The 16526-nt window shown below is 34.7% G+C and overlaps 1 protein-coding gene across 4 annotated transcripts in view; it reads right to left on the bottom strand.

Moving 5' to 3' along the window:
• The window catches only part of LOC123696127 (titin), a 73044-nt gene that overhangs the window by 30678 nt on the left and 25840 nt on the right, over positions 1-16526 (bottom strand). For 3 of the 4 annotated variants that reach the window (XM_045642158.1, XM_045642160.1, XM_045642161.1), the window contains exons 1-4: positions 13954-14025; positions 8972-9086; positions 7934-8059; positions 375-7822 (exon numbers count right to left, since the gene is read on the bottom strand). In XM_045642158.1, the coding sequence (XP_045498114.1) occupies positions 375-7822; positions 7934-8059; positions 8972-9086; positions 13954-14025 (7761 nt within the window). Of the gene's footprint in view, positions 1-374; positions 7823-7933; positions 8060-8971; positions 9087-13953; positions 14026-16526 lie in introns of those variants that run through there. The other variant, XM_045642159.1, reaches the window with a different exon arrangement.

Raw genomic sequence — 16526 nt, 5'->3', positions numbered from 1 at the left:
TAATCTAATATATATGTATATTATAAAGGCGAAAGTTTGTATGGATGTATGGATGTTTGTTACTCTTTCACGTAAAAACTACTGAACCGATTACAATGAAATTTAGCACACATATAGAGGGTAACTTGGATTAACAACTAGGATAGTTTTTATCCCGGAAATCCCACGGGAACGGGAACTATGCGGGTTTTCCTTTGCAAACGCGGGCGAAGCCGCGGGCAGAATTGAATAAATATGCAATAACATCGAATCTAAACACAAAAAATTTTGTAACAAAAAACGATATATTTTTAAAAGAGACTGTTGTAACGCCTGAATCTCTTTCTTCTTTCGATACATTTTAAAATCAATGTAATAAATTAAAATCATGTTACCATTTGTTCCAGGAGGTCCAGGTCGAAGATATCTTCAATGCACGGCTGATGATGATCGCTACTACGCCGCCGCTCGCTGCTTACAGACGACCGATCTGCGCTGGTCCTGCGCAGCTCCACTCCAAACTTCCCGCTTCCACGCCTGCTGCTAACTTCAATCTCTTCTACAGACTTCTCTTCTTTCAATTGACTTGTTTTGGTCGGACGTTGGTATCCAGGTACCTTGTCTGAAGGTTTGTCAGTTTTTTCCTCTGGATGCGTCTGTTTTGGTGAATTAGATTCAGCTGCTGGGAAACGAGAGAGAACCTTCTTTGCTGTTGTAGGTGCATGCGGTACAGGTGATTTTGGCCTGCCAACTGGAGATTCTTCTCTCGCCAGTGGTGACTTCGTTCTGCTAATGGGAGATCTTCTTCCAGTAGCTGGTGATTTATCGCGAGTCGTTGGGGTCAATGTCCTATGCATCGGCGATTTCTCTCTTGTGGTTGGAGGCATTGTCTTACCTGCAGGTGATTTCTCTCTTGTGATTGGAGACATTGTCCTACCCGCAGGCGATTTCTCTCTTGTGATTGCAGACATCGTCCTACCCGCAGGCGATTTTTCCCTCACTAAAGTGGATTTCAACGTTGTTGAAGGTGAAGCATCTCTGTGAATCGGTGCCTTTGATTTAGTTTCAGGAGATCGTTCCCTCGGCCGTGGAGTATCTTGTTCCTCATTTATTTCACTATCGTAGTCAGTGTGTTGAATAGTTGGTTGCTTATCTTTAAGAGGAACATGCTTTATGTTCGAGTTAGGCTTGCCAGGTTGCGTTGTTTCAGGTGTTGGCTTACTGACTTTTTTAGCTACTCCAATATCAGTCAACTTCGTGGCCTTAGTTTGAACCGTCTCTTTTGTTTTATTGGTGGTTGTTGCAATATTTTCAAACAGTGCCTTTGCCTTTTTCACAGCCTCACTGCTTCTTAAAGTGGTAATTTTAACAGATGGCGCTTTTTCGGGAACTTTTCCTGTACTTTTTGTTTTAGGTATCACTGGTTTTTCTTCTGTAGGCGCATCATCTTTATGTGTGTCTTTATAATCGGTAACAATTTCTTCTTCTTTTGAAACAGTTGATTTTTTCACATCTGTTTTAATAATATCATCCACATTTTCTACAATCTGCTTCATTATTTTGTCATGTTGTTCCTTTATCTTTCTATCTTTTTCTTCAATTATGTACGCGTCTGATAATACTTGTTCAGCGGTTTTTACAAACTTGTTGACCTTATCAGAAACACTAAGCAAACATTCATCACTTTTTAGTGATTCATCAACGTCGCTCAAATCCGGTCTTTCTGGTTTTTGCACGACAGACTTCGGTTTAGTAGTTTTTATATTTTCAGCAGTTTCAATAAAAAGATGGGCTTTGTCATTTACACTCAATTTAGTGTAATCATCTTGATAAATTGTATCTCTATCATATTCCTCGATAATATTACGAGACGGACTTTTATCTTTTGGTCCTACAGGCCCCTTGGCAAATTTATTCACTTTTTCTAACACAGATAGCAGACACTCATCTGATTTCAAGTTTTCGTCATTGAAGTCAGAATGTTTTCTTATTTCAGTTTCTTTGAAAAGAGTAGTTGAGTCTTTCGGTTTAACAGTCTCAATTTTTTTCGTGAATTTCGATACTTTATCATTTACACTCAACAAACTTTCATCTCTTCTATGTTCATAGTCAGTCTCTGTTCGTTTTACAAACAGCTCGTCATCTTCACATATTTCTACTATATCATCTACTATTGATTCAGTTTCATGAATAATATGATGCGTACGTTTATTGAATTCATCATCTGGCTCATTGACTTCGTCTGGGAAACGTGGCGTTCCCACATCTTCAGAAAAACCAACAGGCGTTGGACAAATGCGGTCCGGAGAATTTTCTCGTGATGATTTAGCTTGCTGGACATCAATAATAATATCATCGTCATCTGTAGATGTGTTTATATCAATTGCCGATTTAGGTTTGCTTACGGGTAACTTCGTTGTCGATTCTTTGACAGACGACTTGTGCTGTTTGATATTTGCCTGTTTTGTGGTTCTATTTGAAGAAGCATTAGTGACTTGTATCTCCGGTTTAGATTTCATTCGCTGTGGTGAAATCTTTTTCTGTACTGGAGACTTAATCGTAATATCACTTGTTGTGCGTGTAACTTTTGTATCGACATTTCTTCCCTTCAGCGGATATGTTTTCTTGGGCTCCATTTCTGTAGGTTTACTATTAGGTGAAACTTTAGTGACATTGACTTTGGGTTGTGAAATCTTGGATGTACTGTGTTGTTTCAAAATGGTAGTCTTTTTAATATCGGTCACGTTCGTTTTTTCATTCTTCATTGTTGATGTTGGTGAAGGTTTCTGATAATGAGGAGAAACCGGTTCTTTCTTTCCTGTGCTTTTAGGGACTTGCGGTGACTGTGGTCTCTCTACTGGGGAACCTGGTTTTTTCTCAATGGGTGACATAGGTTTCTTAGGAGAAGAACTTCTTATCTTTCCAGTTTCAGGAATACCTTTGGATAAAGTCGGTGAGTTGGGTGATTTCTTGTTTGGAGAAACGTTTCTTGATGAAGGTTTGCTTGGAATTTGTGTTTTAGTTACTGGCTTGTCATTGACTGCAGTCTTTTTTAACGTTGTTTTTTCTTCCGTAATAGTTTTTGTACTTTTATCGACAGTATCTAAGCACTCTTCAATTGTTTCTTTAGATATCGTGACAACATCTTTTGCTTCAGTTTTAATAGTGTGCTTTTCAGGACTTTTTTCTCGGCCAGGTTGAGTTTGTTTGCGGTCAGGTGATAATTTTCTCAGCGATGATTGCACTCTGTCGAGTATTTGTTGTTCTCTCTCGGAAAGAATGAAGTCAGAACTAATCTCTGTTTTTTTGCAAACCTCGGTATTCTTGAGAATGTCTTCTTTTAGTAATGATTCATTGCGAGTTTCCTTATTTTGATGAATATCTGTTGTTTCATATTTATTCACTTTATCAGTGACATTGATATTGTTATTATCTTGATCGGGTTTGGATGGTAAATAAGCATTATTTTTTTCCGGAGATTTTCGAGAATCTATTAATGAATAACGTTCCGGGCTGGTTCTTGAAGGCTTCCTTTGTGGAGACTTGGAAGGACTACGAGTGTCCTTATCTTTATGATCCGCTTTAGGCGTAGTAGGAATATCATTTGACTTATTCATAAGCTTTCTTTCAGGTGAAGTATCTTTATCTAATGAAGGTTTTTTGGTTTCTGAGATATCAGAACATGTTTCAATATCCCTTTCCTTGACTGTACGATCATCAGTTGTTTTTGTAACATGTTCGACACTAGAAAGTAGTGTATCATGTGGTTTACGCGTTGATTTTTGGGTACTTGTCTTTATCTTTTCTTCAGATATATCAACTACATCGACCACTTCATACGTATCTTTGCTGAAATGCTTGTCATCAAATTGTATGGGACTCTCACAAGGAGAAATACTGGGTGAAGTGTCTGTCGATTTTTTTGTGAAGAGAGTTTCATTTTTAGTTTCAATAGTGGTATCCTCATCAGTCATTCCTAAAATTTTTCTGCATCTTTCTTCATATGTTTCCCGTCTTTCTAATGGTGGTTTAGCTTTTATGGGCGTGTCTTTCTTATTTGGCTTTTCTTTTGTAACATCTTTATCTTCATCAGTAGGTGAAATAAGGAAACTAGTTGGAGGTTTTTCTGATGGAGTATTATCGATTGAAGGCTTTTTCAATGAACTCTTTCTGGGAAGATTTTCTTTTGTGGTAACCTTTTCAGGAGAAGGAGATCTGCAAGGAATTTTTGTTGGAGATGGTGATCTGCGCAATGGTTCTTTCTGTTGTAAATCATCAACAGGTTGTTTATTTGGGAAATTAGTGTAAATCGGCTCCTTATCATCGAGATCAGTAACTTGCGGTTTTTCCACTTGAGGAGAGCTGAAATAAACAAACCCACTCGCTGTTGTAGTTGGAGTGCTTTGGCCAGTGGAAGGTGCAGTCTCATCGGATTTTGGTTTTCTCGTAGGACTAGTTGACGGAGTTACTAGTTTTCTGGAGCGGTCAGTGGTGCCTTTGTGTGCCTCTTCGTTTGTTTTTTCCATTGTAATGAATTCCGTGGTTTGATTATACTTTGTATCTTTAGTAACGGGTTTAGAGGGAGAAACACTTCTGCAAGGTGAAGCTCTCGAAGGTAATGTTGTTGGAGTTTCCTTAACCAATGTCGATTTAATTGATTTCGTAGTATGTGTATCTACGTCTGATAGTATATTTGTAATATCAGTATCTTGTATTTTGCTGATATCCGTTTTGATATCTTCAATTTTATCAGTAATAGTTGATGATTTTGTTGTAGATGTTGTTTCTGTAGTTGTAGGTACACCTCCCTTTAAACTCTCCTTTGTAGGAGATTTATGTTTTGACAAGATATTATTTGTAACCTCTTTGGTAGGACTTGGCGATTTGCGTGTAGGCGAAACATCTTTTGTGAGAGGTACTGAAGATTTTTCATTTGGTAACTTATAATCTTTGTCGGGGCTCATATTCCTCTTTACAGGTGAAGCTTCTCTGGAAGGCTGTCTATAGCTTTTTGTAGAATCATTTTTAGGTTTATTTTGGACATCCTTATCTGCTGTGGGAACTTTTTCAGGACTTTTCCTGTCAATTCCCACAGGGTATTTATTAAGATTTCTGGGTGTTTCTTTTGACGGCGATTCTTCACGTGTGTTTGGAAGCTTCCTTGAAGATACATTTCTATTGGGACTTACTGACATACGTGTTGGCGAATCTTTGCGAGGCTGAGTTTCTTGCGGCAGCTGTTCCTTAGGTGGGCTTCGCCTTTGTGATTTTAATGTATCTTTATCCACATTGGTAGCTTTTTCAGGGCTTTTTCTATCAATCAATCTGGGATGATCATCAATATTTTTAGGTGAATCTCTTGTAAGTGGCGATACTTCATCTGTATTCGGAATTTTCCTTGATGGTGACAAATTTCTGTCCGGACTTACTGACGTACGAGTTGGTGAATCTTGGCGAGGCTGAGACTCTTGTGATGGCCGTTCCTTTTGTGGGCTTTGCCTCTGCGATGTTAAAGTAGTAGTTACGTCTTCATCATATTTTGTGTATGACTTGCGTTCTTCGTTAATAAATTGTTGATGCTCATCCTTAACTTTATGAAGTTTAGTATCGGTGTAATTGGGTTCAGGGCTCGCAGGGTTTACATGTTTAGTGGGAGATTTTCTGCTAGAATCATGTGGTTTTGTTGGTGATGGCGAACGATCTGTTTTAGGTGTACTAGATGCAGTATGTTTCATATATCCTGGTTGCCTTTCGGGGCTTTCTGATGGCTTAGACTGTGACTTATTTGTGATGGTGCTTGTATCAATTCTATCGTCAGTAAGAGAAGTCGTTTTTGTAGTATTAGTCCTTATTTCTGTCACTTTATTTTGCGTCGATATTTTATTTTTGTCCGTATTTTCATGAATTGAATAAAACTCATTAGTTTCTGGTGTTTGACGCATTGGCGAAGTCCTATCTGTCGGGTAATTTTTAAACTTTCTGTCAGGGCTAGGGGATGACCTTGCAGGACTTTGTCTTTGTGGACTATCATGAGGTCTGGATGATGGCACGTTTGTTTGTTTTTCCGGACTGACACTCGGTCTCTTTCGGGTTCCATCTTGTGGTTTTCTTTCAGGACTATATCTCGTTGGTGAATTGGATTTTGGAGCCGTTTTATCGACACTAGAATATTTGTTAGTCTTTGTTTCATGAATAGAGTATGACGACGATTGAGTACTGGAATATTTATCAGACACAGTACGAGATGGTGAAAAACGATCAATTTTATTAGGACTTCCACCACGGCTTGGCGTTTTTCTGAAGTTTTTGTCAGGACTCACGCTACTTCTAAGAGAAGAGTTGCTAGATCTAAAAGTTTTATTTCCCGGAGAAGAAGCCCTTGTTGTTGGTCGTGACGGGGAATCAGAACGAAGTGTGCTAGCCCACGCTTGATGTGAAGGGCTCCATTCGTTACTTATTTTTCTTTGCACGTAGTCAGATTGATACGTCGTCTGATACTGATCATTCGTTCTTTTCTCAACATGTTCCCTTACATCTTTTTCTTTAGATATGGTGTGGATTCTTTCTTCAGTATCTTTATTATATCTAGTCTCCTTAGTTGTATCTTGATTGTTAAAATTTTTATCATCACGAGATGTCAAAACCTCGCAGTGGTGTCGTTCATTTGACAATGGTTCAATAGGTTTTACGCGATCCGGTACATCCCTATCTTTTGTAACGTGAAGATTGTGCTCCTCATTATCATTGTAGGAACGAGTTTCCTTTACATGATGTTGACGAATATTTTCATTATCGTATGACGACGTTCTCACTTGATGGACGTTCCTCTCATTAATAATACGTTCATTATTTTTGTTTATTTCATCAACATTTCGTTCTATCGTTTGATTGCGATCGTCCGTATCTTTGTAATAACGAGTTTCTCTGATATCTTGACGACGTGTATTTTGGTCATCATTGGTGGTTGTATATTCACGTTGATCACTCTCATTTTTATTGGATTTATATGTTTTTTGTTGTTGCGTGTCATCATTGTATTGATTTATGTGTTCTTTTCTGAAGTCAAAATCATCTTTGACTCTTTGAGAATCAACTATATTGTGAACATTATCTTCAATTGAATCACGAATTATTTTTGATGTAGATTCATTTGAATGAGATTTTTTTTGAGATGAAGTGAAGGATGATGATTTGCTTTCATTTCTTACTTGCTGCGAATAATGTTCAGATCGACTAGTCTGTACACTCGGAGCGCGAAACTCACGACGGGTGCTAGTGACCCTAGTGCCATCGGGAAGACACCTAGTTTCTACAATAACCTTTGTATTGTCATCTGGATAGTCAATTTTCCGGGAGACGAGTTCCCCTTGTTCGTAAGCATTTTTAAAATTTTGTTCGTAGTTATTTGTTTTTGTTATTCTGTTAGATGTCATATCTTCGTTTCTGTTAGTGTCATAAGATTTTTGAGATGCTAGGTCATAGTTGTCGTCGGTAATATATGGCACTGTTTCATGTTTCGATGAAACCTGTTGAAACTTGGATGAAGACGTGTTCGAGCTGGTCTTTGACGAGAAATGTGTACCATCGTCAGTTTTGCGCACAACTTGCTCATGGGCTGCTGTGTTTGAGTAGTCTTCGTTTCGTTTGAGGCTCGTGTTGCCATCGTCGTACTCAGTGACCGCTTGTTTGTGATGGTCTGCTGCGGAGAATTGCCCTTTTCCGCCATCAACGTCATAGCGGCCTTGGATGTCAGCGCGGACCGATTTGACGTGCGTGTGGCCATCGTCGGTCGTTCTGTTCTCGGATTCTACGTTCCACCCGGCGTTCGATAGGTCTTTGAGATCTGGAAACGTGAAAAGGCAGTTATAGTGAGGGTATTGGTTGTGGTGTAGGTTACTGGTTACTGGTTAATGAGTGTTAGTTCTGTTAAGTTGAGTTCAGGGGGCGTAGGCACCTTGGCCGCGATATGTGAACTCCTTGGGCGGGGAGCCCGCGTCACGCACTTCCTTGCTCTTCATCGACTGGAAGCTTTGGTCGGCGAACGATTTCACGTGGCCCTGGGTCGACGTGAACTCACAACCTGTTGAAATGGCGCAATAAAATACTAATTTCGTAATTTGATACACGTAAATGTATTTGACGATTTCTAGTCAAATTATATACAAGTATTTTGTATTCAATGTGTAGTTTTTGCATCCTACCAATATGACATTCAACTAAGATGATTTGATGAACTTCGAATGCGTGGATATCTTTTCTTCATAATTTGTCTAAAACTTGGCTTAAAAACAATACTCTGTATTTATTGATGAAAAGCTTTAAACAATGGAACAATAACTTTAATGACTACCACCTACACATCAATTAACACCATCATATCAAGACACAAGGCGTACGTACCATAATAAAAAATTATTTATCCAATTTTAAAAGTTTTAGCATATTCAAATCAAACTTATAAAACTAAACTCGCCAACTAGTTACCACTTCACGCATGTCAACATAAGTTAACGATCAATCACGCAGACAACAAGACAGCAGAAATTGTTTCTACGAATTGCATGTCATACGGAGTAACAGCATAGGGTCTGCCTTAATCATCATTATTTCAAACGCTTGCACACAACCATGTTTCTAGTTTATCATTTCACGCTGTTACTAGTAATTAATTTTACTGATTGAATGTATTTTAAGGCTACTAAATTACTTTTGTTGTTTTAATTTTTTTATCTAAAAGGTATTAACTATTAAAATTAAGAAATATTGACGTACTTTTTATGTATGTATTAAATGTTTCACAATTTATGTTAAAACTACTTGCTTGTTGGAGTTTAATAGATAATTATAATTATTTTACCTACTTTTTCATATGAAATAAATCATCCGTCAATTTCACGAACCAAAATGACAATATATTAATGAAACAACATAGCAGCGAACTGCAGCGAAATACAGATAAATAGAACCCAGTGTACTAAATCATTATAGCTACCTTTGCCATCAGCAGTCGGTTCAGGCGAATAGAGGTTTCGCAGCCTCTCCTCTCGAAGGCGGTACATGTGCGCCCGAATCTCTTTCTTGCGAGAGAAATCTTCGGTCTGTTGCCACTGAAATGCAAGAAAAATATTAATGTCATTTCTGTTATTGCCACTTCTATTCTTTAGTTTTATCATTTCATGAACAAATTAGGTACCTATAATGTATTTTACACTTTCGTAGTGCTGAAGTTATAAAACCTGTTTTTTTTAAACCTTTCAATTAAACACATCTATACATATAATAAAATCGTAGGAAAGTCAAAACTGTACATTGAATATTTTTTAAAAGAATACATAATCCATGATCTATAATCGATATAGAAGCCAAAAACATAGTTTTTAGAATTTTTGTCTGTTTGTCTGTTTGTCTGTATGTATTTCCTTGCTAATCTCAGAAAGTACTGAATAGATTTACTTCAAATTTTGCATGAATATTCCTTAGAGGTCGGGTGAGGATAGTTTATACATATTATCATGATATCACCTTCGGGGGAGGAGCAGTGAACCTTTATTTTTCTTACATATTACGTGTGCTACGACAGCGCACAATCTAAAGACTCATGTTTCAATGTTGGTTTCGAGTAAGCCATGCTATTATCTAGCTTTACAAAATAAAAACTATGTCATTTACGTAATTTGGGCAGAGAAACAGTTTAATGAATTTAGTAGTATAAAGACAAATTTGAAACAGCGCCATCTATGAGATTTCATTAAAATCAAATCAATTTACATGTTAACACTTAACACTACTGAACATACTGTTGAAAATTAATAATTTAAATATAATCATGTTATTTATTTAACTCTTTAACCCATATCTTCCCTTCCCTATAAGGTGCGCTTATATTTCGTGTGAATATACTACATATTTAAAAGTGAGGGTAGATAGATGTTTATTATTTTAAGTCAAACTAGACACCACTCAGAGCAATATAGGTTTATTGCTCTTAGAGACACCATTACAATTAATCTAACATTGATTGTGTTCATTGGTTACATTTTTAAAATCTTCGAGTTTTATAAATTTATAAAGAATAGAAAAAATTCGATCACGAGGCGGGACTCGAACCCGCATAATTTCGTGATCGAATGTTTCTATTCTTTATAAATTGAATGTCATAAAACCAAAAATATCAAATTCAATCTTCGTGTTTTGTGAATTTTTACCATACAAAAGGTAAGTTATTACTTTTATAAATGATAGCAATTCGTGTATATTATTGGTTTTATAAAGTATTTTATTACACTTTTAGAATGAAATAATAGAATGATAAATTCTTTTTGACTTTTACAAGATTTTGAGGTGCGTTGGGAACAGTAGTTTGTTGATAAAACTTTATTTGTAAGTAGCTTTTTTTATAGATTTACAATTAACTTTTGATTTTTTTATTTACAGATTCAATATTCATAAAATTATATCGCCTTTGGAAGACTATTTCTGCTGACAATTTTACAACACCACTTGAAAATTGATGATTTGATGATGAAGATAGTGGCAGCGAGGATTAAGTGGAAATTAGTAATCATCCGCTTCGTCAATTTTTGACTGAAGTTAATGTCCTACGTATGGTTCAATCATTGGAAGTATCTCGGGTAATTTTGGAGGATATTTTTCAGGAAGGAGAGAAGGGGCGGCCAACCATATATCAAACTACATACTACGTTTTAGTACTGAAAAAAATGTTATTGCCAAATGAAACATAAATTTTGCACTCACAACTGTACAAGTTATGATTTTTATTCTGACTTTGCTGTTATCTGATTATAATATTTATCGTTATGGCTATCGAGGCACCGACCGTACTGGGATGAGAGTACATGACTCATCATCCAGGATTGCTTAGAGCATGTTCACACTGAAAAAGATGTTTTCTTTGAATCGTAGTTGCTTCATTTATTTATTTTTAATCATTTTACATAATTATATTTGTCCATTTTCATTATATTTTATAAATAAAATGGAACCAACATAACTTTGTTGTGTATCATTTCTCTATTAATAACCCGTAGGCATATTTTCCGAGGCCCCATTTAAGGTGCGGTCCTGAAATTATAAAAAGTTAATGTATACTTTTGCCTAATATAAGCTCAAGCTCATTTTTAGATAAAAAGAACTTAGTTATAAATTTATTAAAATTTAGTAGATAAAAGAAATTAAGTATGTTACGATTTTATAAGAAAACACAGTATATTTATTAGGCGGCAGCTTGGCGGCGGTGATCTCTTCCAGGCAAAAGATATTCATCAGCTCAATAAAATTGAATAGTATGTTGTTAGTTATTCTTTAAATTTACTGATTGTAATGAGCATTTCCGCATGCAAGTTGTATCGTAGTTTAGATATATCATAGTTTTGACACATTAAAGTTCCAACAAAACCCTCAAATTTTTGAGCAGAGTTGAGCAAGATAATTTAAAATATGTGCTGTGTTAAGTATTATAGAAAAGGTTAGTTCGTTGATAATTATTATTTCTTCATCATTGACATGTTGTTAAATGTTATTACTAAAATAAACTTTGACTGTTAGTTAATACTTTTCTTCAGTATTTACCTGTATGATTATTGCTTGGTAATTAATATGTATATTTTCATGTCGTATAGCTAATTATAAACATAAGTGTGATGTGAAACTAGCTGGATATATTTTTACACACTCATAGCCATATATTTTATACTAGCTTCCGCCCGCGACTCCATCCGCGCGGAAAAATTAAGATTTAGTTTTTTTTCTACGTATTTTTCCGGGATAAAAAGTATCCTATTTTATGCCCAGGATAATAAGGTATAATTATACCAAGTTTCATCGAAATCGAACCGTTAGTTTTCACGTGATGCCTTCACATACAGACAGACAAAATTTTTTTTAATCACATAATATTATTTGGGTTTGGTATCGATCCAGTAACACCCCCTGCTATTTATTTTTTCAATATTTTTAATGTACAGAATTAACCCTTCAACAGATTTATTATAATGTAATATAATATAGATTAAAATAGTGTTAATAGTGTAAATCATAATATTTTTTCACAAATAAAAATATTTCCTTTTTTCTTATGGTGCGGTGTTGGCATCGAATTAAACCGCGCTGTCGTTTCGTTCACTAAAAGTGATGTTATGAGGACCGAATATGCAGATTGTAGCCGCCTCAACTTACGGAAACGAGAGTAACCTGCGTTATCTGTTAGTTATTGTATAGTCGAATTTAACGTTACATGGAAATTGGAATCTAAATATATTATGTATACTTATATTAAATCTGTACATGAAATATATTTCCTAAATAACTATCACGGGGTGATTAGGGATCGACACTGATGCTAAAGAAGCAAACAGTAAAATTTTTGTCCGTCTGTCTGTCCGTATAACCGTTACAGAAACAAAAACTACTCGACGGATTTAAACGAAGCTTGGTACAATTATTTTTCATACTCCTGAGCAGAGCAGTAACTCCATTTTTAAGCTTTCGTCGAATGTGCAACCTTTATGGTACACAGAATAAAGCTACACAGAAATCATGTATGAAAGAAATTTTCTCCTTATTATATAAAAAATATCTCCCGACATCATAAATGTCTATCTTTTATGGTTGACTCACAATAACACGGTAACTTCCGTTAGCTTAGGAGTTCGAAGCTTTCTGATTATATTTGTCTATAACACTCTGAATCTGAAACTTTTACTCAATATGAAGACCGTTTGACAAATGATAGGGTGCATAGATGTCTATCGGTACTCAGGAACTCCCTGGGCGTGTTATAACGCCTAGGCCACAGTATTACAATTTTTCCTACAGCAGGGCGACGAATGTATTTTCGCATAGCAACGGAGGGGAACTCGCGGGGGATCAAGTGACGCGGGCCACGTACCATTAACATGCTTAGTTTGTGGTACCGAGCGCGAAAGAAAGTCATCGTGTTTTTGTTTTGTTACTATGTAAACTAACGTAATTTAATACTTAGCTACATATTCTATATCGGTGCGCTCAAACTGTTAATCTACATTTAATTTAGATTATTATATTTTGAAATACTAAGTAATGTAGAATTTAAATCACATTCATTCATGTTTTCTTCAGATTTTCGATTTTCTCCGATTTTAAGATTTTCTTATCAGAGTTTTCAATTTTAATGTAGTTAAATTTTATAAGAGACAATTAAGAACATTCAAAAATAAAGTGTCACGTATTTTTTTTAAACGACGAATGACCTAAAACGACGTAATCGCGGACGAAGTCGCGGGCAACAGCTAGTATATTATAAATTGTAAATTCAATAATTAATTAGAGGTCATTATCATATATTAGGCTTGCCCACCACACGTTAGTATTTTCACAATTATTAAGAACATGTATAAAGGTATATTTATTACTAGCTTTTGCCCGCAGCTTCGCTTGCGTGGAAAAGATAATTTTTTTTGGTATAAGTTTTCATCCCCTATTTTACCCCTTTAGGGGATGAATTTTCTAAAATCCTTTCTTAGGGGACGCCTGCATTCTGACATCTACCTGCATGCCAAATTTCAGCCCGATACGTCCAGTGGTTTGGGCTGTGCGTTGATAGATCACTATATCAGTCACCTTTGCGTTTTATATATATAGATTTATCACGTAATTTAATTATACTAAAACTAATAATATTTTACAGACAAACCATTGGCGATAATTTATAATGATATTTTAATTCGTGCCACGGTAGCTGTAAACTGAAATAATGCATAGGAGATAAGTGATGGAGAGAAAACTAAAGTAGAAAAATTAGCACACATTTATAATAAATAACATTTTAATAGGATTACTTAATATTAGCAGTAAAAATGTATTGCTGTCAATTGTTATTTTTACAAAAATCTAAAATTCAGATGAAGGAATAATTTATGAGTTCATAATTATTAAGTAGTTATAAATTTTTAAAAATAAGTTAGTGGCTCATCTTACCATACGACGTAACACGTCCTCGTCCCTGATCAACGACACGTCTCCGTCAGACATTCTGTAACAAACAGACATACATATTAAACACGATATATTTTCAATAACAATATTAACAATATATTTTTGAAAGCTTTATTTAATATCTCAACATATTGTCCAAAAAACTAAGAACTAAACGCCTGCACAAAAACACAAGCAAATAAGCTTATACAGGTAAATTCATTTTTAACTTTATTTTTATAGTTATAAAAATATAAACTCATATTATAAATAAAAAAGATCATAAAAGACAAGGGCCAAACGGCAAATCTTAAAGATATTTTATTTTACGAATTTACAATATTTCAAGAAGTCCATAAATTATTGTTTATCATGGAGATTTTTTAAATATTATGTTCAAAATTTAAAACCCCAAACCCAAACATTTAAATGTTTTTAAACTTTTCATTGTTACAAATAACAATTAAATACGGTCATTAAAACGAGACACAATGAATTAATTTTACCTTCAAGCGATTGTGTATGACAGCGATTAATAAACATTTATATGCAATCACGGCGGGAATTATAATGGACTGGTATCAATATAACTTTAATTTTATAGCAGACAAAGTTAAAGATGTAATTATTTTTGTATTATTTTGATTGCTTATTAGTTATTGTTATTAAAGTGAAACTTTTATTACATCGTCTCAAACTTTTTGGTCTGTGTAGCGCATGTCGCGTGACGCACGATACGTACGATAATTATCGTACAAATACGATAATTTTTAGTTAAATGTCTATAGTGTGAAAAAAAGTTTCACTTTTACTGTGGTTTCATAAAACCACTAAACTTTATTTTTAATATATTACACACTAAATACATTTTTGCGTGGTACCTATTGCTGTTATAGAACATGAAGTATGGAACAGACAACTCACAACATTTAATCATTCCTAAAATATATTATATTTTATGTGTGTTTAGTTAATTCGTTTTTAACTCAGTTTGGGTAAGTACCTAACATTTTAAATACAAAGTAATTTTGTGGGTTTGTTAGTCTGTTTATAGTCTGTTAATGAATTCTGGAGAAAACAAGCATATATTATGATGTTGTTTCATCACAAAGTATACAGAGAATGATGAAAGTGGTACAGGCTTTATAAATGGAGCCTGTTTTGACCACAAAATGATCAAAAGCTTATACACTTATACAGCCATCTAGTAAACAATAAACATTAAATTTTTGTTTAAAAAAAGAATTTATGCCTTAACCCAATTAACAATTGCGCACTGCGAAATAATTTAACTTTTTCGATTGAATTTTTTTCTCAAGTCGCATAAGGCCGGTCCATATACGCAACCCCGCCGCCCTTGTCCCTGTTCGTGTGGATGTGCCCTTACATAGCCGTGTTATACTCGTTTCGATCATTGTTGGTAATGAAGACAAGGATTTTGTAAATCGTCCATATGGTCTGTGATCGTGGCTTATTTAAGATCACGATGTGTGTAAATGTTAAGTTAGTTAAGTGTTAACATATGATTATGCAAGCCTCATATCACGAATGGTTTGCCATTTGAGTTAATTTTAGGTTTTAACAAGAGCTATTAATTAAACGGCTGATTTATCATTTGGCTATCTAGCTATATGAGTATATGTAAGTAGGTATATCAAGCAGAATTCGATCTGCAAAACGCGGTAACTATGTAGGTATTATAATGTATAATTTAGAGACATTCATGTTTTCCTCAATATTTTATAGTATTAAATCATAGTTGTTCTGTGTTTAATACAAATAATAAACAAGTTAAGGGATAGAAGCTCATAATTTAAACTTTTATATCGATAAGCGTTCGTAAGTTCAATGTATTTTGAATTTAAAAATGTTCAAGAAACTACTAATCTCCCCAAATTTGTATATCTGTAGTACAAAAAAAAGAAACAAAATGACATCAGTGTGACGTCAGCTAATGGCGGACAATCTGTCAACACGTCACACTAATGGTGCCGTGAAAAATGGCGCCACTAATGTGGACTGATAAAGATTATACGCTTTTAAACATTCAACAGGTCGTGATGAGAAATAGATTTATTTTGACAGAAATTAAGCATTCGTTGGATTTAGATATGCTTAATTACAACTTGATTGTAAGCTTGATAAGTATTTTAGGTACGTGTCTACAGTGGTGTGTGGACCTAGCTTAATAAAGTTGTATTCAACATTTCATTCAACAAAAAGCGTGTAGTATATACCTATTGTTTAACAATAAGTTGTACCATTTTATCGGACGACTAAAGGACAGATAAAATGGATACAAAAAAAAACTATTGAAAAATTAACGATCTAGGTGGATAGTAAACTATACGTAAAAGAATAAACAACAGCGCAAAAATGAACAATTAAACCAAACAATAACTTGTATTCATTTCACTTCTAACAAAGCAAAACAAAAGTAATAACTAATTTTCAAATTTAATTTAAATTTTTAAATAATAAAAACTCATGCAATAATTGAAAAGAAACACGCAAACCAAGCAACATATAATTGTTTGTCTTAACACTTAACAGTAAAGAATAAAGATACAGCTAAC

This window comes from Colias croceus, chromosome 12 (assembly GCF_905220415.1).
Source record: "Colias croceus chromosome 12, ilColCroc2.1".
In the NCBI taxonomy this organism is placed as follows: domain Eukaryota; kingdom Metazoa; phylum Arthropoda; class Insecta; order Lepidoptera; family Pieridae; genus Colias; species Colias croceus.
This window is presented reverse-complemented; position numbering and strand designations above follow the sequence as displayed.